At 46.4% G+C, this 22514-nt stretch overlaps 1 protein-coding gene across 5 annotated transcripts in view; it reads right to left on the bottom strand.

Moving 5' to 3' along the window:
• The window catches only part of vps13a (vacuolar protein sorting 13 homolog A), a 753359-nt gene that overhangs the window by 430954 nt on the left and 299891 nt on the right, over positions 1 to 22514 (bottom strand). For all 5 annotated transcript variants that reach the window (XM_072516625.1, XM_072516626.1, XM_072516627.1 and 2 more), the window contains exon 29: positions 10894 to 11059. In XM_072516625.1, the coding sequence (XP_072372726.1) occupies positions 10894 to 11059 (166 nt within the window). The remainder of the gene's footprint in view (positions 1 to 10893; positions 11060 to 22514) is intronic.

Genomic DNA, 22514 nt, shown 5'->3' with positions numbered 1-22514 from the left:
TACATTCGCCCAGTGTCTGCATAGGTTTTCTCCGGGTGCTCCGGTTTCCTCCCACAAGTCCCGAAAGACATGCTTGTTAGGTGAATTTGACATTCTGAATTCTCCCTCTGTGTACCCGAACAGTCGCCGGTGTGTGGTGATCAGGGGCTTTTCAAAGTAACCTCATTGCAGTGTTAAAGTAAGTCTACTTGTGACAATAATAACGATTATTATTATTATTCCTGATTTCAGCTTCTTTAGCAGAGATCCTGGAGCTTACACCAGCAATTAATATTGAGGGAATATTAATTTCCCTCAATTCCTCCTCCTCACAGGACCCTTGGTTCACCATTAATCACGGGGTAGATTAAAGTCACCTCATGATTAATGCAGCACCTCTGTTACATGCATTTAATTTCCTGTTAATTCCTTACCAGTCCTGCCATGGACTCTCCTGTGCAATTCTCTCCAGCAGATTTGGTTGCGGGATCCTGGCCTGTTTGTGTTTCTGGTCTCCTCTTCTTTATTATGAAACAATTCATCTTCAGCTCTTCATAGTCCTGTTGTCCTGCTTGCAGGTAGCCACAAAATGGAGGAACCTGTACTCCGCCATTTTGTGCACAAAACACAGACATACATGGCGCGTGAAATCAGTGTACGTGCTGGGCATGTGACTTGCTCTCTGCTGCCGCTTCTGGCAGGAAGACTCCATTTGGTCCTGGGACAGCGCGCTGATGTCAAGAGGAGGTGGTCTGGTCCGCTGAGCCCTAGGCCTGTGCACTGCCAAATCTGCTCGAGGAGGCAGGCATGCAAGGGGAGGCCGGCATTCTACAAAGCCGGTCTCGGCCAGCATTTGTAAAAGCCGGTTGCGGTCTTTCGGCATTTCGCCAAAATTGGGAATGCCGCGACCAATCGCTCCATGACCCTCCCGACACCCACCATGGGCTGTGATCCTGAGTTTGAAAACCCCTGCTTTACAATAAACTCCAGCATTTTCCCAACTAATGTTTGGCTACCCAGTCTATAATTTCCAGTTTTCTCCCTCTTTTTTTTTTTTAAATAGTGAGGTTACATTTGCCACCCTCCAGTCTGCCAGGACTGTTCCAGAATCTACAGAATTTTAGATGAAGAATTTTAGATTTATATTTACGTATCCACTGTTTCCAAGGTCACCTCCTTTCATTGAGATGTAGAACATGGCCACCTCCTTTTGTACCAGGGGATGTAGATTATCAGACTGAGGATTTATCAGCTTTCAGCCCATTAATTTCTCCAGCACTTTTTTTAGTAATATTAATTTCCCTCAATTCCTCCTCCTCACAGGACCCTTGGTTCACCAGCAAAGTTTGTCTTCATATGTGAAGACATAAGCAGTTGTTTCTTGCTCTACCATTTCATTGTTCTCTATTATACATTCTGCCATTTTGGACTGTAACATTAATCTTTTTCTTATTAAATACTTTTAAAAGCTTTTATAGTCCGCTTTTATGTTTCCTGCGCATTTACTCTGATACTGTATTTTTCCTCTCTTAATCGATCTCTTGGTTCCCCTTTGCTGAATTCTGAAGTACTGCTCCCAATCCTCGGGTTACTACTTTTTTTTAGCAACTTCATATGACTCTCTACAGATCTAATGCTATCCTTAATTTTTTTTGTTAGCTATGGTTGGGTCGCTTTTGTGCCAGAAAGGAATGTGTAACTGTTGCAATGCATACATTGAATCCTTAAATATTAGCCATTCCCTATCCACCATCATGCCTTTTAATGACGTTCCCCAATCTTTCTTAGCCAACTCACATCTCAAAACTTCATAGTATCCCTCCTCCTCAATTCCTCCTACTCACAGGACCCCAGTTTCAGATTGGACTTTTCATTTTCCAACCTAATAAAGAATTCTAGCATATTATGTTCACTGTTCCCTAAAGGACCCCACACAACTAGATTAATAATTAACCCTTCTCATAGGATAGCATTTTCCTCATTGGTCCTTGACATACTAGTCTAAAAAAATATCTTGTACACACTTTCCGAATTCATCCACCACACTATTATTGCTAATTTGTTTTTCCCAACCTACATGTAGATTAAAGTCACCCCATGATTATAGCAGCACCTCTGTTACATGCATTTAATTTCCTGTTAATTCCTTACCCTAACTTACCAGTATCATTTGGACGCCTGAAGACAACACCCACTAAGTTATTCCGCCCCTAGTTGCTTCTGAGTCCACCCAAACGGATTCTACGTCTAGATTTTCCGAGGCGATATCCTCATTGCCCTGATTTCATCCTTAACTAACAACACCAGCCCACCTTATTTTCCCTTTTGTCTGTCCTTCCTAAATGTAGAGTACCCTTGGATATTTTGTTCCCAACCCTGGTCACTGTATCACCATGTCTCCACAATAACAACCCTGGTCACGGTATCACCATGTCTCCACAATAACAACCCTGGTCACTGTATCACCATGTCTCCACAATAACAACCCTGGTCACGGTATCACCATGTCTCCACAATAACAACCCTGGTCACTGTATCACCATGTCTCCACAATAACAACCCTGGTCTCTGTATCACATGTCTCCACATTAACAACCCTGATCTCTGTATCACGTCTCCACAATAACAACCCTGGTCACTGTATCACCATGTCTCCACAATAATAACTCTGGTCACTGTATCACCATGTCTCCACAATAACAACCCTGGTCACTGTATCACCATGTCTCCACAATAACAATCCTGGTCACTGTATCACCATGTCTCCACAATAACAACCCTGGTCACTGTATCACCATGTCTCCACAATAACAACCCTGGTCACTGTATCACCATGTCTCCACAATAACAATCCTGGTCACTGTATCACATGTCTCCACAATAACAACCCTGGTCACTGTATCACCATGTCTCCACAATAACAACCCTGGTCACTGTATCACCATGTCTCCACAATAACAACCCTGGTCACTGTATCACCATGTCGCCACAATAACAACCCTGGTCACTGTATCACCATGTCTCCACAATAACAACCCTGGTCACTGTATCACCATGTCTCCACAATAACAACCCTGGTCACTGTATCACCATGTCTCCACAATAACAACCCTGGTCACTGTATCACCATGTCTCCACAATAACAACTCTGGTCACTGTATCACCATGTCTCCACAATAACAACCCTGGTCACTGTATCACCATGTCTCCACAATAACAACTCTGGTCACTGTATCACCATGTCTCCACAATAACAACCCTGGTCACTGTATCACCATGTCTCCACAATAACAATTATAATTATATCGTACCTGTTTATATCAATGTGTGCTGTTAATTCATCGATTTTTCTGCAAATGCACCATGCATTCAGATACAGTGCCTTTAGACTTGTCTTTAATATTTTTTCAGTTTTTTGTAATATGGCTCTATTTGTTTCCAGCATTTCGTTCCTCTGCCTTCCACTTTTGCGTTCTACTTTTCTGTCTTTCACTTCTATCTTTGTTTCCCTATAGTGTCTCTCCACTCAGCTTCCCGTCCCCCAGCACTCTGGTTTAAACCCTTCCTAACAGCACTAGCAAATACCACTGCAAGGATTTTGATAATGGTTCTGCTTGGATTTAGCTTATACAAGTCCTATCTTCCCCAGAAATCAGTCCCAATACTTCAGGAATCCAAATACCTCCCTCGTACACCATCTTTCCATCCACACATTGATCTTGTCTATTCTTCTATTCCTGCTTTCGCTAACTGGGAGCAATCCTACTACTATCTTTGAGGTGCTGCTTTTTTAATTTATTTCCTAGCTCCACATGTTCTGCTTTCAGGACCTTCTCCTTCTTCTTACCTACATCATTGGTATTGATATGAACCACAACCTCGGGTTATTCACTGTCCCCCTTCAGAATGTCCTGCAGCCAGTTAGGTATTCTGGTCTCTGGCACCAGGGAAGTAACATGCTATCCTAGTGTCATATCTGCGGCCCCAGATGCCCCTATGTGTTTCACTTATGTTAGAATTCCCCATCACTATTGCTCTCCCACACATTTTGTTCTCTTCCCCCACCCTTAGTTACACTATGGGCATTCCAATCACTCAAGCGTCTGATTTCACTGCACTTACCTATCTTTGATGTGAGCAATGTTTACAAACATTGGGATAACACAACTTAGGACACTAATGTGAAGGGTTATGAATGGATCAAAGCAGCAGATGGTTTTTACGAGCTGTCAATCATAAACCACTACTCAAAGCCATGAATGGATTACAGACAGTGAATCTGTGGAAACCAGACGTAGGCACAGCTTCTCACCTTCAAGGAACGGACATGTGGAACTGCAAGGTAAGTATTACAGCTATAATGCTTCCCACAGCCCCTATCTGGACTGCTCTCTAGCGTCCAGACAGGGGTCTCTTTTCTGGAGAGTCTCTGTGTGGGGTTCCTATAGGCAGGGGGTCCATTTGGGGAAGAGGGGTGGGGAGGGAGGGAGGGGGGGGTTGCTGTGCGGTTGGGGGGGAGAGGGGGGCAGGGACGATTTGTGCTGGGCGTGGTCAGTGCAGTCATGGGACTCCACTATTGAGCCAATTGCTCAAGATGGTGGCCCGATATTGGGATTCCCCCAAGACTCCCCCCACATTCCACACCATGCATAAATTTGCATGTCGCAGCCACTGAACTGCATCCTGTTTTACGACCACGAGGGAATCATAAAACTAGTGCAATTCAACTCCGAAGGGAGAACATAGCCTCTCAAACGGAGAATCCTGGCCACTGTCTTTCTAACAGCTTTCTCCAAAACTGCCTCTCTCCACAGCTTCTCCATGTCTCTCTGCCTTCCTTGGCTTCACCCAGCAATGACCTCATCTCCCCAAGCTAAAAAACAAATTATCTCTGCAAGCTGCAAAGCACATTAATTTCCTCAGGACTTTCCAGACACATCACTATGCATTAACCCAGGCTGAAAAATACATTAAGGGAGGTCATTGATGAAGCAGCTGAAGATGGCTGGGCCTGAGACATTAACTTGAAGAACTCCTGCAGTGATGTCCCAGGATGGAGATGACTGACCTCCAATAACCAAATCCATCTTCCTTTGTTCCAGGTATAACTCCAACCAGTAGAAAGAGTTTTCCCTGGATTCCCATTGACTCCAGTTTTGCCAGGGCTCTTGATGCCATAATCGATCAAATGCTGTCTCGATGTCAAGGGCAGTCACTCTCTCATCACCTCTGGGATTCAGCTCTTTTGTCCATGTTTGAACCAAGGAAGTAATGAGGTCAGGAGCGGAGTGGCCCTGGCAGAACCTAAAGTCAGCATTAGTGAGTAGGTTATTGCGGAGTGAATGCCACTTGGTAGCATTGTTGATGACCCTTTCCATCACTTTACTGGTGATTGAGAGTGGACTGATAGGGTGGTAATTGGCCAGGTTGGATTTGTCCTGCTCTGTATGTACAGAACACAGAAAGAACATGCCTGAAATGTGATGCTAACAACCACCACCAACCTCCCCCTAAGCTCCAGAATTCCCATTCAGATGCTCCATGCCCCAGGATCCCCATTCTAGGCTGCTGCTAAAGCCTAATACTGTGCCTAATTACAAATTACCCACACTCCTATTCTGGAATAGTGTTTAAAAAGGGAGGAAATATGTTTCCAGCTGTGCATTTTGCATATCTTCATTCCGCCAATGGCCTACATGGCATTAACACCCATAAATGCTACAAAATACCATACCGTGAGGAATGTCATGGGGGATCTTTTTGATATGCACAAATGAGAATTTTCTTCTTTGGCTCTGTCAATGGAGCATCTAGGATGGTATGAGCTATAAAAGGACATCAAAAAGAGCAGAAAAAATGTTTCTTCTGATGTGTTACCTGTGGTGTTGGGTGCTCTGGTGCACAGATGAGCCAACACAGTTGTATGTGGTACAACTCTATTTTATTATAACTCTTATAATACAGTTCGTTCTGGATACTCTGCACGTGCTGTCTCCCTGAGTGTGTTTGGCAACAGATGTGTCCTGGTTCTCCTCTGCAGCTAATACTGACCACCGGGGGTCGTGTCTGTGCTTTTATATCTTTCTGTCATTGGTTGTGGTGTTGTGTGTTCTGATTTGTCTGTTGGTGTGTCTATCATGATGTGTGTGTTTGAATATCATGACATCCCCCCTTTTTACAAAGATATGTGCCTACGTGGTTATAAATATAATTGTGTCGTGAGTGCATCGAAGAGTGTGTGTGTGTGTTATGTACAGCGTGTGTATATGACGTAACTATTTACATGGGGCGATGTCGGGTGCGTCACACTAACAAGGTTGTACCATAACAAAACTTGGATGCGAGAGAAAAAAAAAAACTTGAACATTGGTCTGGTCAGACGATATCTGGAACAATAAACAACAACAGGTTATAATACAGAAGTGTTTGACTTTTTGAACGTATGAACAGCGTTATAAGTCCAGTCTAATGGGTGACCGCCTCAAGAATGGGCTGGTCCTCAAGCCGGTTCAGCTGTGGAGATTTGGGGTCACACTGGTTCACCTTGGACTGTTGGAGGTGATGCTGTTGCCGAAGTCTCTACTTTACCATTTGTTGTACTTCGTGCAGTGCTTGGTTTTTTCATTCGTGCAAATATAACATTCAACATCTTTGTTAGTGGTGCCTTGGCTGTGGTTTGGTTCTGGTGGCGATGGAAGGGGCATGATCCGTGGCATCTCCACGAAGTCATCCTTGGGAACCAGTGGAGGATCCGGCGTGTGCGTACGGTTCAGTTGCGAGCGTGGAAGGCGGCGCAAAGCTCGCTGATTGCGCCTACGCACCAATCCATCCGCCCTGCATGCCAGGAACAAGGTGGAGTCTTTTTCTTTTTATGTTTGTGGTGGACGGCATCTTGTAGCCGATGGGTCGTTGCCATCGAAGTAGCACCATCACTAATATCATGTAAGGCGATGACTGTGCCAGATGTGGAAGTTGGCCGAGACCGTGTACGCTGGTTCCGGCCACCTGCTGTGCCGGAAGGGCGACTCCGCAGAGAAACGTCGAAGCATGTCGCCTTGGAGAGAGAATTGTTGCTCGCATCAACGTCTGGCGATGGCGCGAATTGGTGTGTCCATCTTGGACCGCCGGTGCTGGTTGCCACTGCCGACCCAGTGGGACTGCCACGCGATCCATTCCCTGTCGCCGTGGCATCCGCCGTCACCCTGAGCGTGCCATCACCGAGGCCGCGACACCGCCCGTCTGGAGCAAGGTCTGGCGTGCGCGAATCAGAGTCGGCGCTTGGCTGCTCCCCATCTGGAGTCCGGTCTGCCTTCCGTCGATGCCCCCCGTCCGGAGTCCCAACAGGTTCACTGGAGGCAGCCGAGATTCCCTGAAGCTGCACTTCTGGAGTCGGAACATGCAGGAATGCACCAACCAGTGGAGAGGGTCGAGCCATCGAGGGTGGAAGCGGTGCGCCGCCACCGCAGTCGTCAGTGGTCCCACCGTGATCGCCGAGTGCCTCGGTACGCACTAGGCGAGGTCCGTCACCTTGCACCTTTTGCATGGGAAGTGGGATGCTGTCGTCACTCGTCTCACATCCCGTGGATAGATCCTCATTAGCAGCTTGCTGTTCACTAGGGCTGGGTAAATTGTCAGAGTTTTCATCTGGTGGTGCACACCATGTCGGTGGACTGTCATTGTCTTGCCGTTGTCCTTCATTTGGGCTTTTCTTCTTTGGAATTTTAAATCTTCCCCCAGACATTGCAGAACCTTGTTTATTACCCCCAAATTCTCCCATAGGTATGGTCTCGAATATAGGATCCAATGTTTCTATCGACATTGTACTATTTTCCAAAGAACATTCCGTTTCACTTTTCTTCTCAGGTGCCTCATATGTATCTTTGTCTAATGTACATGCCTTCATGGTCTCTGGGTCTGATTTTGCTGGGACTGGCATGGTCACAGTCTCTCTTTTACTGTTCTCAATTGCCCACATTATACTCCCCATACATAACTGCTTAATCACTGGGGTTAGTGTGGTACAATGGATAATCGGGTCGACCTTATCTGCATCTCCACCATTAGTGGAAAGCACACTTGGTTCACTTGAAACTGCTGTGGGTTTTAAATTCGTTATCTGGCTACTCGATGTCGGTGTCCTCAGGATTCTTGCTCCAATGTTCTGCTCAATAATCAGTGGAGCGTGTATAGGTTCAATGCAATTAATGTTCCCCTCAAGGTTTGAAGAGTCATTACTGACTAACTGCTGGTCTCCGAAGTTGGGATTTTGCGGTGTTGTGTTGAAGGGAGACATTTGTCCCTGCTGTAGATATGATTCAGGTTGTGTTATTTCCATTACCTGAGGATCAATGTCTTGTCCATTTTTTCGATCCGTACTAAAACACTGGCAATTCTCAGTCTGCTCCTTGCAAGTTAAACATTCAATTAATTTCGTTAGCAAATCCTCAGCATCCTTCTGTGGCCGTGCAGCATTATTAATCTCTGTTCGGCTATAATGATCCTGAAGGTCAGCGCATAAACCTTTTTTCTTCGGGCTTGGACGAGGCGATTCGTTTGGCTTGTCTTCAGTTGGGCTTGAACAGTCTTCAGCGCTGTGCCCTTCATTGTAGCATGAGAGACCGTCATGTTCATGCTGCTGTGTAGTGGAGCATGGTAGGCTGTTATAGCCTTCTTGCTGTTCACGTGAGCATGGCAGACTTGCATCGTCTGCCGCTGGTTGGTCAGGAGAGGTTGCTAGACCCTCATGGTCTTGTTCCTGCAAGGACTGCGCTCTGGAGTCTTGCGTTCCTTCCATCGTGGAGTCCGTCCACGAGCTCTCTGTGGAGGCTTGTGACACTGGAGTCACTTCTTGTTCGTGCAAGGACTGCGCTCTGGAGTCTTGCGTTGCTTCTATCGTGGAGGCTGTCCACGAGCTCTCTGTGGAGGCTTGTGACACTGGAGTCACTTCTTGTTCGTGCAAGGACTGCGCTCTGGAGTCTTGCGTTGCTTCTATCGTGGAGGCTGTCCACGAGCTCTCTGTGGAGGCTTGTGACACTGGAGTCACTTCTTGTTCGTGCAAGGACTGCGCTCTGGAGTCTTGCGTTTCTGCAATTGTGGAGTCTGTCCACGAGCTTGCTGTGGAAGCTTGTGACACTGGAGTCACTTCTGGTTCATGCGAGGACTGCACTCTGGAGTCTTGCATGTCTTCTTTCATAGAGTCGGGAACGTTGAGCGGGACGTGGACCACGCTCTGTGTGGCAGCAGGGCACTCTCCGTGTGCTTGCACCGCTCCCTGTCTGTTAATGTGAGGCTGCAGCATCATCCGGTACTGATACGTTGGAACGTCATATCTGCTGGATTGAAGATCCTCAAATCCGAAAAATGAATCCGCATCTGCGTCGGATTCAATGTGGGGGCCGCCAATGTGCAACACGAAAGGTTCGTCCGAGTCATAGTCATATAGGACCACGGAGCTATCATTGGGCTCGCGAGGTCCGGAAACACTGTAAAGATCGTCATCGAAGTATTCAAGGTCGGAATCATCGGCTTGTGCGTAGGTAACTGCTTGTCGGACGGTTCTTCGGAGGTCAAATTCATCTCCTGGGTCAATTTGCGGCACTGTGCTGTCATTCCAGGTGAGGGAAGGTTGTTTTACAGCTTTAACAGATTTTTGTTTTTTTGATTTGGGACGTTTCCCTTTTAAATTGGATTTGGGACGTTTCCCCTTTAAATTGGTGCAGTCTGGGGCCTCTGACATCCTGACGCTCGGTATGTAGCACGTAGGAAGCGACTGCGCATGCTCAGATCGCTGTTCCTTTACCGATGGCCGTTTTCTTGACTGCGCATGCGCAGCATCTCGCGCATGCGCAAACGAAACTTCCGGTTCTGCGCACTGCTCGCGCAACTGTGCTAGCGTTATACCTTTAGCAAGATGGCCGCCGACCTCGACCCAGCCTTCTCTCAGGCCCGGGATTTTGGCTTCTGGGAATTCGGGCTCCGGGATCCCAGCCACGAGGTGAGTACTGCAGCTTTTCTTACCTTTATTTGCCGATTGGATTGCGTTTTCTTCACAGTACTTGGAGAATTTGTCCAGGACTGCCTGGTAATCGTACCTTTGCTGCCTCCTGAAGAACCTGAACCTTGTGAATATTTCTCTTGCCCTTGCACCGGCGATGGTGAGGAGAAATTCAATTTTTTCGCTATCATCCAGGTCTTGGAGTTCAGCTGCCACCAGGAACAATTCGAACATTTGCCGGAATCGCCGCCAGTTTTCGCGGAGATCGCCGTAGCACTGGAGCGGCTGCGGAACCGGGAGCTCTATCATTTTGCCTGGGCACTGCTGGTTGTCTGTGTACACGGAGGTATGCCGGCAGGTATCGATCCACTCCTGTACCATGTGGTGTTGGGTGCTCTGGTGCACAGATGAGCCAACACAGTTGTATGTGGTACAACTCTATTTTATTATAACTCTTATAATACAGTTCGTTCTGGATACTCTGCACGTGCTGTCTCCCTGAGTGTGTTTGGCAACAGATGTGCCCTGGTTCTCCTCTGCAGCTAATACTGACCACCGGGGGTCGTGTCTGTGCTTTTATATCTTTCTGTCATTGGTTGTGGTGTTGTGTGTTCTGATTTGTCTGTTGGTGTGTCTATCATGATGTGTGTGTTTGAATATCATGACATTACCCAATACCTCCATCTTAAAATGTTAACAAAAGAAAAACACTGGATTTGGCGGTATTGCTCATCATGGTGAAACAAGCTATTGTAATCCAACACTTAATTTACACAAGACAAATGTGCATTATTGGCATTCTTAAAAATCTAACCTTGATGAGAAAATATGAGGCACATCATGAAAGGACAGCAAGAAAACTGATGTGAAAAATTAAGTTATTCTGTGCAACAGGGAAAGTGGACCTGGTTATTTCTTACCTGTTTTTTTCATTGTGATGGTCTCTTCTTTCTTCTCTTCAATAACAGGGAGTTGTTCATCTGAAGTTACCTTGGTGTTGGAAGATGGGATAAGGCTCTTCAGGAAAAGAATGGAATTCATCAGAGCTTCAGCGTGTAAATAAAGATCCAATGATGAAAAGTTCACCTAAATTTAAAAAAAAACTACTTAAGCAATTCGAAGGATGTCAAATAATTCTCAAATAACATCTGAATATACGTCTCAAAAAGCATCTGAATATACAAGTACAACATTAAAAAAGTGTTCTGTCAATGAAAAACAAACATCTAACGAATGCTGCTTCAGACAATAATATCTTCTTGAGACATTGGGCCCGATTCTCCGGGGGAATTTCTAAGTGTGTTAGTGAGCGGGAATTGCTGCAAGTTTCCTGGTGCTTGGCCCAGCGAAGCCCGCAACGCGATTCAATGTTAATTGGTCCACTTAACGAGGCCTCATGGGCTTCTCACACCAAATAATGCCTCGCCGGCTGATTCACCGGGACCGCGCTCGTCAGTCCCCCGCTAATAATGTCGAGCAGTACTTAAGCTGCACTTGCTCAACCAACCCCACAACCCCAGCCAGCTTGCAACAATGGTGCCGAGGAGACTGGACCCAAGATTCGGGGATGCTGAGCTGGAGAGGCTCCTGGACACGCTGGACGCCAGGAGGGATGTCCTATTCCCCTCGGGGGCCAGGAGGGTGAGCTGTCTGGGACGAGCTGGCGACAGCTGTCAGCGTCGGGAGTGTGACAGGAGGAATGCCCTCCAGTGCCGGACGAAGGTCAATAACCTACACCGGGCAGCACGAGTGATTAGACACCAACGCCTCCCCCCAACCCCAAGCGATTCCGAACCCTCCCTCCATCCCCCTTCAGCCTTGCCTCCACCACCACTCCAACTGTCCATTCTCCCCCCCCCACTCCCTCACAACTGTGAAACATGTGTGCGGCTAACGATGCCCTGTGTCTCCTCAGGAAACTAGCGGGAGAGGGCCCAGACTGGCGGTGGGGTGCTGGACTTGAGAATCCTCACCTCCTTTGAGGAGCGGGCCCTGGAGGTGACTGGTGTGGCTGAGGACTGGACGGTCACCAATGTGGAGGTTGGCGGATGCCGCAGAGGTGAGGAACCACCGGGCTCCACCCAGAAGACCTGTCAAACTGGAGTACTGATTGCCTTACTGACTGACCCATCCCTCCCACTGACCACAGGTCCATTCTCCCGCAGGTCCTCCGGCCAATAGCGCCGGCCCATCCCTGGCGGCACCCTCTCCTAACCACGAGGAGAACACCTGGGAGGAGAGCTCAGAGGATGCCACCGCAAAGGCTGTCATCCCCACCCTCCACCAGTGCAGATACACACATCTTGGTGGGACATGTTAGTGGTCAGGCTTCTGGGCCACAATCTGGTGAGCACCACACTGCTGCTGATGTACATCAGGAAGAGGCAGGAACCCCCAGGCGTGACAGCAGTCGGAGGTCTGCTGGATCCCTGGACCAAGCTGGGTCCCAGCCTGATGCTGAGCCTGTGGTAAAGGGACAGAGCTAATGAAGACGATGGGGACAAACCTGGACATTCAGACGGAGATGTCAGCATCACTCCAGCAGATCCATAGCCGCTTGGAGAAGTCCCAGAGGCTACGCGCGCAGGAGATAGCACTGAATGGCACCATGGCCAATAATGCTTGGATGGTGACCGCAGTGGAGAGCCTGGTAATGTGAGTACCACTTGTGAAGGTGTCCACGGCATCATGCAGTCGGTGACGACCATGGCTGAGGGTTTCGGCAGAATGTCCGACTCGCTCGGGGATGTCACCCAGTACCAGACTAACCTTGATGAGGTTCTACAGGACATGTCCTTCGATTAGATGGGCATGGCCAAGGTGCTGCAGAGCATGTCCCAGTCACTGCGGAGCATCGCTGAGGGTGTTGACACCATGGTACAGAACCTGGAAACCAGCAGGGCTGGCAGAGTCAGATGATGAAAGGGCAGCCAGGGCTCGAACGAGCTGCCCCTCCATCCCAAGGTGAACCCCAGGGTCTAATGGGCAAGACTGGGATAACGGGATGCTGAGTGCCAATGCAGACCTTTCCCATGGAGTGGCAACTGTGGCCACAAGCTCCCCCAGGTTCCACTCCTCTGATGAGGACGTGTCTCGCAGACAGCACACAGGACAGGGTGGCCCGGCTGTGCATGTGCTGCCAACAAGTGAGCCGGGGCCCTCCAGCCCCAGAGCCTGCCAGGGGCATTGAGGTCCATGCGACGAGGTAAGCAGCTGGTTGCCTCCACCTCAGATGTGTATCCTGGGGAAACATCAAGATGTAGTTGTAGAGCTAGTAGGGTCAGGCATGTTGAGGATCACGGAGGGCACCGGGGTAGGAGGTTAGGTTGGGGATGGGGTTTGGGCGGCACGATCGGTAATGGGGTATTGTGCAGCACATTAAACATCTTTTTGCACAACCATTATGATGCCTCTGTTACTTTCTTCTGCAATACGGCTAACCCCTGGACCCTTTGCCCTTCTCTCCAGACAACCCCACATGGCGCTCACCCAACCTCCGGCCATGGATATGTCCCTGGAGTTGTATCCCATCCTCTGGGTGTTTGGTTGTTGGCGCGAAGGATCATATAACGCCCATGCTGTATAGTATGCGGGATTGAGATGAGGGGGCGGGGCTTCTACGTGGGGCCCTGTCTTCCAGCAGCTGTCGCCAAGGAAACCAATTGAGGCGTTTCGGGAAGAATGCATTCACTGCAGCTTGCCAATCAGCTCCTCTTGCCAGCCCCCCTGACTCCACAAAGCCAGCCAGCCCTTTACAGAGAATTGCCTCTTAAATATTTTTTTTCTTCCCTCCCAAAATTATCTCCTCTCGCTTAAATACTCTCCTTCAATGGTATGTCAGGTTGGAATTGACTGAGAGCTGCAGTGGATTACGTATTTCAAAGCGAGAAATCATATTGCCGTATTCAAGCAGATTTTCCATATGAAATACAGAAAATCCGTGCTAATTGGCAGTGCTGTGTTCCCATTCCTCAAAGGATCAAGATTTAAAGTAATTTACAAAAGATTTAAAAATGATATGAGAAAACACTTTTTTATGCAGTGCATGGTTAAGGTCTGAATGCTCTGCCTGTGTGTCTGGTGGAGGCAAGTTCAATCAAGGCATTCAAATGGCAGTTTGACTGCTATTTGAATAGGAATAATGTGCAGGGTTATGTGGAGAAAGTAGGAGAATGGCACCCAAGTGAAATATTCATTCAGAAAGCTGGTGTAGATATGATGGGCCGAATGGCTCTTTCTGCAGGGTTGCTGGGAGAGGTGAGTGCATATTTAAAAGAGACTTCAGTTCTTGGAGCAGGCCATAGGCTGCAAGGTTGCTGGGAGAGGCAAGTGTATATTTAAAAGAGACTTCAGTTCCTGGAGCAGGCCACAGGCTGCAGGGTTGCTGGGAGAGGTGAGTGCATATTTAAAAGAGACTTCAGTTCCTGGAGCAGGCCACAGGCTGCAGGGTTGCTGGGAGAGGTGAGTGCATATTTAAAAGAGACTTCAGTTCCTGGAGCAGGCCACAGGCTGCAGGGTTGCTGAGAGAGGTGAGTGCATATTTAAAAGAGACTTCAGTTCCTGGAGCAGGCCACAGGCTGCAGGGTTGCTGGGAGAGGGGAGTGCATATTTAAAAGAGACTTCAGTTCCTGGAGCAGGCCACAGACTGCAGGGCTGCTGGGAGAGGTGAGTGCATATTTAAAAGAGCTTAGTTTACAGGTCGAGTGGCAGTTGGAGACTTCACTTCCTGGAGCAGGCCTATTGGCTCATTGGAAATCAGGCAGGGAACAAAAGATGTGGCAGGAGTGCCTTTAGTCATAGAGTGCAGATTGAAACAGAGTGCATCTGAGTTTAGGTGAGTGACTGAGTGCTGATTGGAACAGAGTGCATCTGAGTTTAGGTGAGTGACTGAGTTCGGGTGAGTGGCGAGAGAGGGCTGTGTTGTTGGTGTTCGGGTTTATCCTTGAGGTTCTATAAAAAAATGTTAAAAAAATTATTTAAATTAATTAACTAGTTGAATATGGCTGGACAAGTGATGTGCTGTTGCTGTATGATGATGGAACTGGTGGATCCCATTGAGACCGTCAGTGACCACATCTGCAGCAAGTGTTGGCTGCTCGAGGAACTTCGGCTCAGAATTGATGAGCTGGAGACCGAGCTGCACACACTGCGGCACATCAGGGAGGGGGAAAATTACCTGGACGCTTTGTTTCAGGAGACAGTCACACCCGGTAGAATAAGTACTGTTAATTTGGTTAGTGGTCAGGGACAGAGTGGTGTGACTGCAAGGGAGCCAGGTAGGGGGATCCTGAGTTTAGGAGCCTCAGCCCTTGACCTTGTCCAACAGGTATGAGGTACTTGCTCCCTGTGTGGATGAGGAAGAGGGCTGTAGGGAGGATGCGTTGACTGACCTCTGCACCGTGGTACAGGGAGCCATTCAAGAGGGGGGAGCAAAAAGACAAGTGGTAGTTGTAGGGGATTCTATAATTAGGGGGATTGATGGCATCCTTTGTAAGCCAGATCGTGAGTCCCGCATGGTATGTTGCCTGTACCGTTGGGACGGTCTTCACCTGAACCATTCTGGGACCAGTGTTCTAGCGAATAGGATAAATAGGTTGGTCACAAGGACTTTAAACTAGCAGTTGGGGGGAAGGGAAGGGTAAAGCTATGGACAGTATAATGGTTAATGGAGAGCAAGGCAGCAGGTTACGTTACTGGGTTCAAAGACAAGGAAAATTAGGAGAAAGGGTAAGAGGAAAAATAAATTGCGAAAAGTTACCGATGAGGGTGTTAGGGTTCATAACAAAGACATAAATAAACAGCATAAGTGTACTTTACCTGAATGCTCGTAGTATACGGAATAAGGTGAATGAGTTGATGGCGCAAATCATCGTGAATGACTATGATTTAGTGGCCATTACTGAAACATGGTTAAAAGATGGTCACGACTGGGAGTTAAATATCCAAGGGTATCAGACTATACAAAAGGATAGAATGGACGGTAAGGGCGGTGGTGTAGCTTTGTTGTTTAAGGATGGCATCCGCGCAATAGTAAGGGATGATATTGGTGCTATGGAGGACAAGGTTGAATCAATTTGGGTGGAAATCAGGAATAGTAAGGCGAAAAGATCACTGATAGGAGTAGTCTATAGGCCACCAAATAGTAACAGGATGGTAGGGCAGGCAATAAGCAATAAGTGTTCAGGAAAGGTTCATACCGACAAAAAAGAAAGACGGTAGAAAGGGGTAAACTCGACCGTGGATATCTAAGGAGGTGAGGGAGAGTATCAAATTGAAGGAAAAAACATACAAAGTGGCAAAAATTAGTGGGAGACGAGAGGACTGGGACGTCTTTAGGGGACAACAGAAAGCTACTAAAAAAGCTATAAAGAAGAGTAAGGTAGACTATGAAAGTAAACTGGCTCAGAACATAAAAGCAGATAGTAAAAGCTTCTACAAATATATAAGACAAAAAAGAGTGGCTAAGGTAAATATTGGTCCTTTGGAAGATGAGAAGGGAGATTTAATAAAGGAGACGGGAAAATGGTTGCGGAGCTGAACAGGTTTTTTGGGTCAGTCTTCACAGTGGAAGACACAAATAACATGCCAGTGACTGATGGAAATAGAGATATGATAGGTGAGCACCTTGAGATGATTGTAATCACTAAGGAGGCAGTATTGGGCAAGCTAATGGGGCTAAAGGTAGACAAGTCTCCTGGCCCTGATGGGATGCATCCTAGAGTGTTAAAAGAGATGGCTAGGGAAATTGTAAACGCACTAGTGATAATTTATCAAAATTCACTACACTCTGGGGTGGTCCCAGAGGATTGGAAAGTAGCAAACATGACACCACTGTTTAAAAAAGGAGGTCGGCAGAAAGCGGGTAATTATAGGCCGGTAAGCTTAACTTCAGTTGTAGGGGAAATGCTGGAATCTATCATTAAGGAGGAAATAGCGGGGCACCTGGAGGGAAATTGTCCCATTGGGCAGACGCAGCATGGGTTCACAAAGGGTAGGTCGTGTCTGACTAATTTGGTAGAATTTTTTGAGCACGTTACCAGTGCAGTAGATAACGGGGAACCAATGGATGTGGTATATCTGGATTTCCAGAAAGCTTTTGACAAGGTGCCACACAAAAGGTTGCTGCATAAACTAAAGATGCATGGCATTGAGGGTAAAGTGGTAGCATGGGTAGAGGATTGGTTAACTAACAGAAAGTAGAGAGTGGGGATAAATGGGTGTTTCTCTGGTTGGCAACCTGTAACTAGTGGGGTCCCTCAAGGATCAGTGTTGGGCCCGCAGTTGTTCACAATTTACATAGACGATTTGGAGTTGGGGACCAAGTGCAATGTGGCAAAGTTTGCAGACGACACTAAGCTGAGTGGTAAAGCAAAAAGTGCAGAGGATACCGGAAGTCTGCAGAAGGATTTGGATAGGTTAGGTGAATGGGCTAGGGTCTGGCAGATGGAATTCAATGTTGCCAAGTGTGAGGCTATCCATTTTGGGAGGAATGGATTAACAGCAGAATGGATTATTATTTAAACGGTAAGATTTTAAAACATGCTGCTGTGCAGAGGGACCTGGGTGTGCTGGTGCACGAGTTGCAAAAAGTTGGTGTGCAGGTGCAACAGGTGATTAAGAAGGCTAATCGAGTTTTGTCTTTCATTGCTAGAGGGATGGAGTTCAAGACTAGGGAGGTTATGCTGCAATTGTATAAGGTGTTGGTGAGGCCACATCTGGAGTATTGTGTTCAGTTTTGGTCTCCTTACCTGAGAAAGGACATATTGGCACTGGAGGGAGTGCAGAGGAGATTCACTAGGTTGATCCCAGAGTTGAGGGGATTAGATTATGACGAGAGGTTGAGTAGACTGGGACTGTACTCATTGGAGTTTAGAAGGATGCGGGGGGATCTTATTGAAACATATAAAATTATGAAGGGAATAGATAGATAGATGCGGGCAGGTTGTTTCCACTGGTCGGGGAAAGCAGAACTAGGGGGCATAGCCTCAAAATAAGGGGAAGTAGATTTAGGACCGAGTTTAGGAGGAACTTCTTCACCCAAAGGGTTGTGAATCTCTGGAATTCCTTGCCCAGTGAAGCAGTTGAGGCTCCTTCTTTAAACATTTTTAAGAAAAAGATAGATACCTTTCTAAAGAATAAAGGGATTCGGGGATATGGTGTACGGGCTGGAGAGTGGAGCTGAGTCCACAAAGATCAGCCATGATCTCATTGAATGGCGGAGCAGGCTCGAGGGGCCAGATGGCCTACTCCTGTTCCTAGTTCTTATGTTCTGCATAATAACAATTCTGTGATTCTGTGAAGATTAGAGAGTTGAATGCATGGCTCAAAGATTGGAGAGAGAGATTTGGGTTTTGATTCATAAGGCTGTGGGGGGGGGGGGGGGGGGGGGGGGAGAAATCAGGAGCTGTACCATTAGAATGGTCTTCATCTGGACCGTGCTGGTATAAGTGCTCTGTTAAGTTGTAACTGGGGTGGTAAAGGAGCTTTAATCTAAATAGTAGAGAAAGGGATCATGTCAGCGGAATTGTGGTAAATTAAAGAGAAAGGACAACACAATAGCAATATGGGTCATAATAACCAGAGTGTGGCAGGAAGGTACTTATACACCGCAGATAAGGGCAGTTTGCAAGAATGACAAGAGAGAATTAAAGGCTCTGGATAGGATTTTCTGTAGCCCGGCGCCAACATTGGGATCGGCGATTAGGCGGAGAATGGCTTCAAATGCCGGAAGCGGGCCGGCGCCGGTTTGATGCCAGTTGGCGATGCTTCCCTCCAAATCGGCATCATCGGGACATGCGGCGCGTGCAGTCGCAACGCCGTTGGCACATCATCTGCCGGCCCACCTGAGATGCTCCGCCCTCGATGGGCCAAGTTCCCGATGGTGCGGGCCACGTGTGGTCCCAGCGGTCAGGAACCTGCCGTGCAGGCTGCGGACAGTGTCCAGCACCGCCACACTCGGCCGGGATCCATGCCACTGGTCGGGGGGGGCTTCTGCTAGTGGTGGGGTGTGACCAGGGGTTGGGCTGTGGGGTCGGGGTGGGCGGGTACGCAGTCCAGCACGGCCAGCGCCATATTTCCCATGCGACCTTGTCAGCCCCGTGCATACGCGGCTTGGGACACGGCCATTCCACGGGTGTTTCACACGGCACCGGTGCTAGCCCCTCATCGGTACTGGAATCGGTGAGGGATTCACGTTGATTTTCCTATTCAGATGCAGAGGGCTGGATTCTCCGTGTCTGCGGCTAAATGCCAGCGCCAACAGAGAATCCGAGCAGCACGGATTCTCTGTTGGCGCTGGCATTTAGCCGCAGAAACGGAGAATCCAGCCCTCTGCATCTGAATGTACAAAGCACTCGCAACAAGTTGGAGAAAATGATCACACATAGAAATAAATTTTTATGATCTTGAGGTGTGATTGCAAGGTGATCAAGGCAGAGGTCTAAAAATTCACGGCTATTTACATTTTGGAAGGACAGGATACTAGAAAAAGATGGTGGGGTACCTCCATTAATTAAGGAGACATTTGGACTGTAGTGTGAGATCCACATATAGCTTGATAAATGAGAAATAGCAAATGCAAGGAGTTACTTGAGGAGTAGTTTATTGGCCCAATAACAGCAGTTGCTTGCAAGAATGTTTCTTCAGTAATCAGAGTGATTTTATTCTTCATATGGATTGGGTGAATAGACCGGCAATAGTAGCCTGGAAGATGAGACTGTACTCGAGACAATTTCTTAGAGCAGCACATTTGAATGCTAACCAAGGAACAGGATATTTTGGACTTGGTGATGCGCCAAGGGATAAGATAACCTTATAGTAAAGGAGCCGCGAGGCAACAGTGATCATAACACGATAACATTTCGCATTCCATTTGAGGGTGAGAAGTGTGGGTCTATGACAAAGTATCTTGAATTTAAATAATTTAAATAAAGGGAACTACAAGGGTATGAAGGCAAAGCTAGCTAAAGTGAGCAGGGAAACTCACTTAAAAGGTAGGGCAGTAGAGGAGCTCTAACAGACATTGAAGGAGACATTTCATAATTCTCAGCAAAGATACATTCCATTGATAAAGGCTATGAGAAGGATGTATTATCTGTGGCTAACTGAGACAGTTAAGGATAGATATCAATCTGAAAGAAAAAGTATCCTATACAGTGAAGATGAATGGTTGGCCAGAAAATTGGGAAGATTTTAGAAATCAGCAAAGAATTACCTGAAAAAATTAGGAGAAATCAGAGTACGAGAGAAAACTGACTAGAAATTTAAAAAGAACAGAATAAGAGTTTCGACAAATATTTAAAAAGGAAACGAATACCTAACAGGAGTGTTGTTCCCTGAGAGAACGAAAATGGATAAGTAATAATTGGAAACAAGGAAATGGAGAATTGTTGAACATATATTTCATGATAATCTTCACTGTAGAGATCACAAAACACATCCATGAATACTTGAAAATCAAGGCGACAAAAAGGGAGTAACTTAAGACAATCAGAATAACTAGGGAAAAGATACTGAGAAAACTATTAGAGCTAAAGGGCTGACAGGTCCCCTGGACTGAGTGGCTTGCATTCTAGGGTGTTAAAATAAGTAGCTACTGTCATGGGAGAGTCCCTTTAAGAAAAGTGTGTTTTATAAAATGGCTGAAGTGATGTCACTGTGTGGGTGGAGCTGGGCTGTGATTCTGTCTTTTACTTTCGTTTTGAGCTGGAAGCTGCTTTGTGGCTCTGTGTTTTTGGTTTTGTTTTCAGTCGGGAGCTGCATTCAAACAAACAAAGTGGTATTGCCGGTAGGGTATAGAAAGGAGGTGTTTTGAGTAGCTCATGAGGTGCCAGTGGGAGGTCATTTGGGAGTACAGAAAACTCACAAAAACATTTTTATTGGCCTGGACTAGATAAAGATGTAGTTAAATTTTGTCGATCATGGCACACATGTCAAGTGATAGGGAAACCTCAAACAATGATAAAACCAGTGCCCTTAACACCCATTCCAGCATTTGAGGAACCTTTTACAAGGATCTTAATTGATTGCATAGGACCGCTTCCTAAAACGAAAAGTGGGAATCAATATCTTTTGACTATAATGTATGTGTCTATTAGGTTTCCAGAGGTCATTCCAGTACACAATATTACAGCTAAAAAGATTGTGGAAGAGTTACTTAAATTCTTTGCCAGATATGGGCTACCCACAGAAATACAATCAGCTCAAGGATCAAATTTTACCTCCAGGTTATTCAAAGAAGTTATGGATAGCTTAGGGATAAAACAATTTAACTCAACTGCGACCCATCCAGAATCGCAGGGAGTGTTAGAAAGGTGGCATCAGACATTAAAGACAAGGGCTTATTGTCAAGATTATCCAGACGATTAGGATAAAGGAATTCCATTCGCACTGTTTGCAATTAGGGATGCACCTAATGAGTCAACCAAATTCAGTCCTTTTGAATTAATTTTTGGTCATGAGGTAAGAGGACCACTTAAATTGATTAAGGAAAAATTGGTAAGTGAGCAGTCGGAACTTACATTATTGGATTATGTTGTCAAATTTTCGGGAACGATTAAATAGAGCAGGGGAATTAGCTTGACAACATTTAAAAGTTGCACGACATGTGATGAAACAGGTAGCGGACAAGAAAGCAAAAGTTTGTAGTTTTGCCAGTGAAGATAAAGTTTTAGCATTGTTACCAGTGATAGGTGAACCTTTAAAAGCAAGGTTTTGTGGACCTTATCAGATTAAAAGGAAATTAAGTGAGGTGAATTATATGGTAACAGAACCGGATAGAAGGAAAACTCACCAAGTGTATCATGCGGATATGCTTAAAAGGTACTTTGAAAGGGAAGGAGAGCAAAAGGAGGAGGTTTTAATGATTCTAACTCAAAGTGAAGAACCAAATCCAAATGACTTTGAATTTGACATCCCTCAAATTAAATTGCAAAACGAGGGTGTTCTTAAAAATTGGGATAAATTGTTGAGTTACCTTCCAGAGGAAAAACAAACTGACCTGATAGAGTTATTGATATCACATGGGCAAGTTTCTGGAGATAAGTTGGGAAGTACTAAAATGGCTATACATGATGTAGATGTGGGAAATGGTGTTCCAATTAAACAACATCCATATAGACTTAACCCTTTAAAATTGGCACAGGTTAACAAAGAAATTGAAAGCATGTTTAAAAATGGCATAATTGAAGTGGGTTGCAGCCAATGGAGCTGACCCATAGTGATGGTACCGAAATCGGATGGCACCCAACGATTGTGTGTGGGCTATAGAAAGGTTAATGCAGTTACAAGAATGGACTTTAATCCTATCCCGCGCTTGGAGGATTGCATTGAGAAGGTGGGACAATCAGCTTTTATTTCCAAACTGGATTTACTTAAAGGTTACTGGCAGGTAGCTTTATTCAGCATGAAAAACGCCCCAGCCACATTTCAACGGTTAACTAACAAAGTCGTTTCAGGATTACCCAATTGTGCGGTATACATCGACGATCTGGTAATTTTTAGCCAGACATAGAAAGAACATTTGAAGCATCTGATGGAGTTA

Source organism: Scyliorhinus torazame, chromosome 9 (assembly GCF_047496885.1).
Source record: "Scyliorhinus torazame isolate Kashiwa2021f chromosome 9, sScyTor2.1, whole genome shotgun sequence".
Taxonomy (NCBI): domain Eukaryota; kingdom Metazoa; phylum Chordata; class Chondrichthyes; order Carcharhiniformes; family Scyliorhinidae; genus Scyliorhinus; species Scyliorhinus torazame.
Note: the sequence above shows the minus strand (reverse complement) of the source record. Positions and strands in the feature narration are given on the sequence as shown.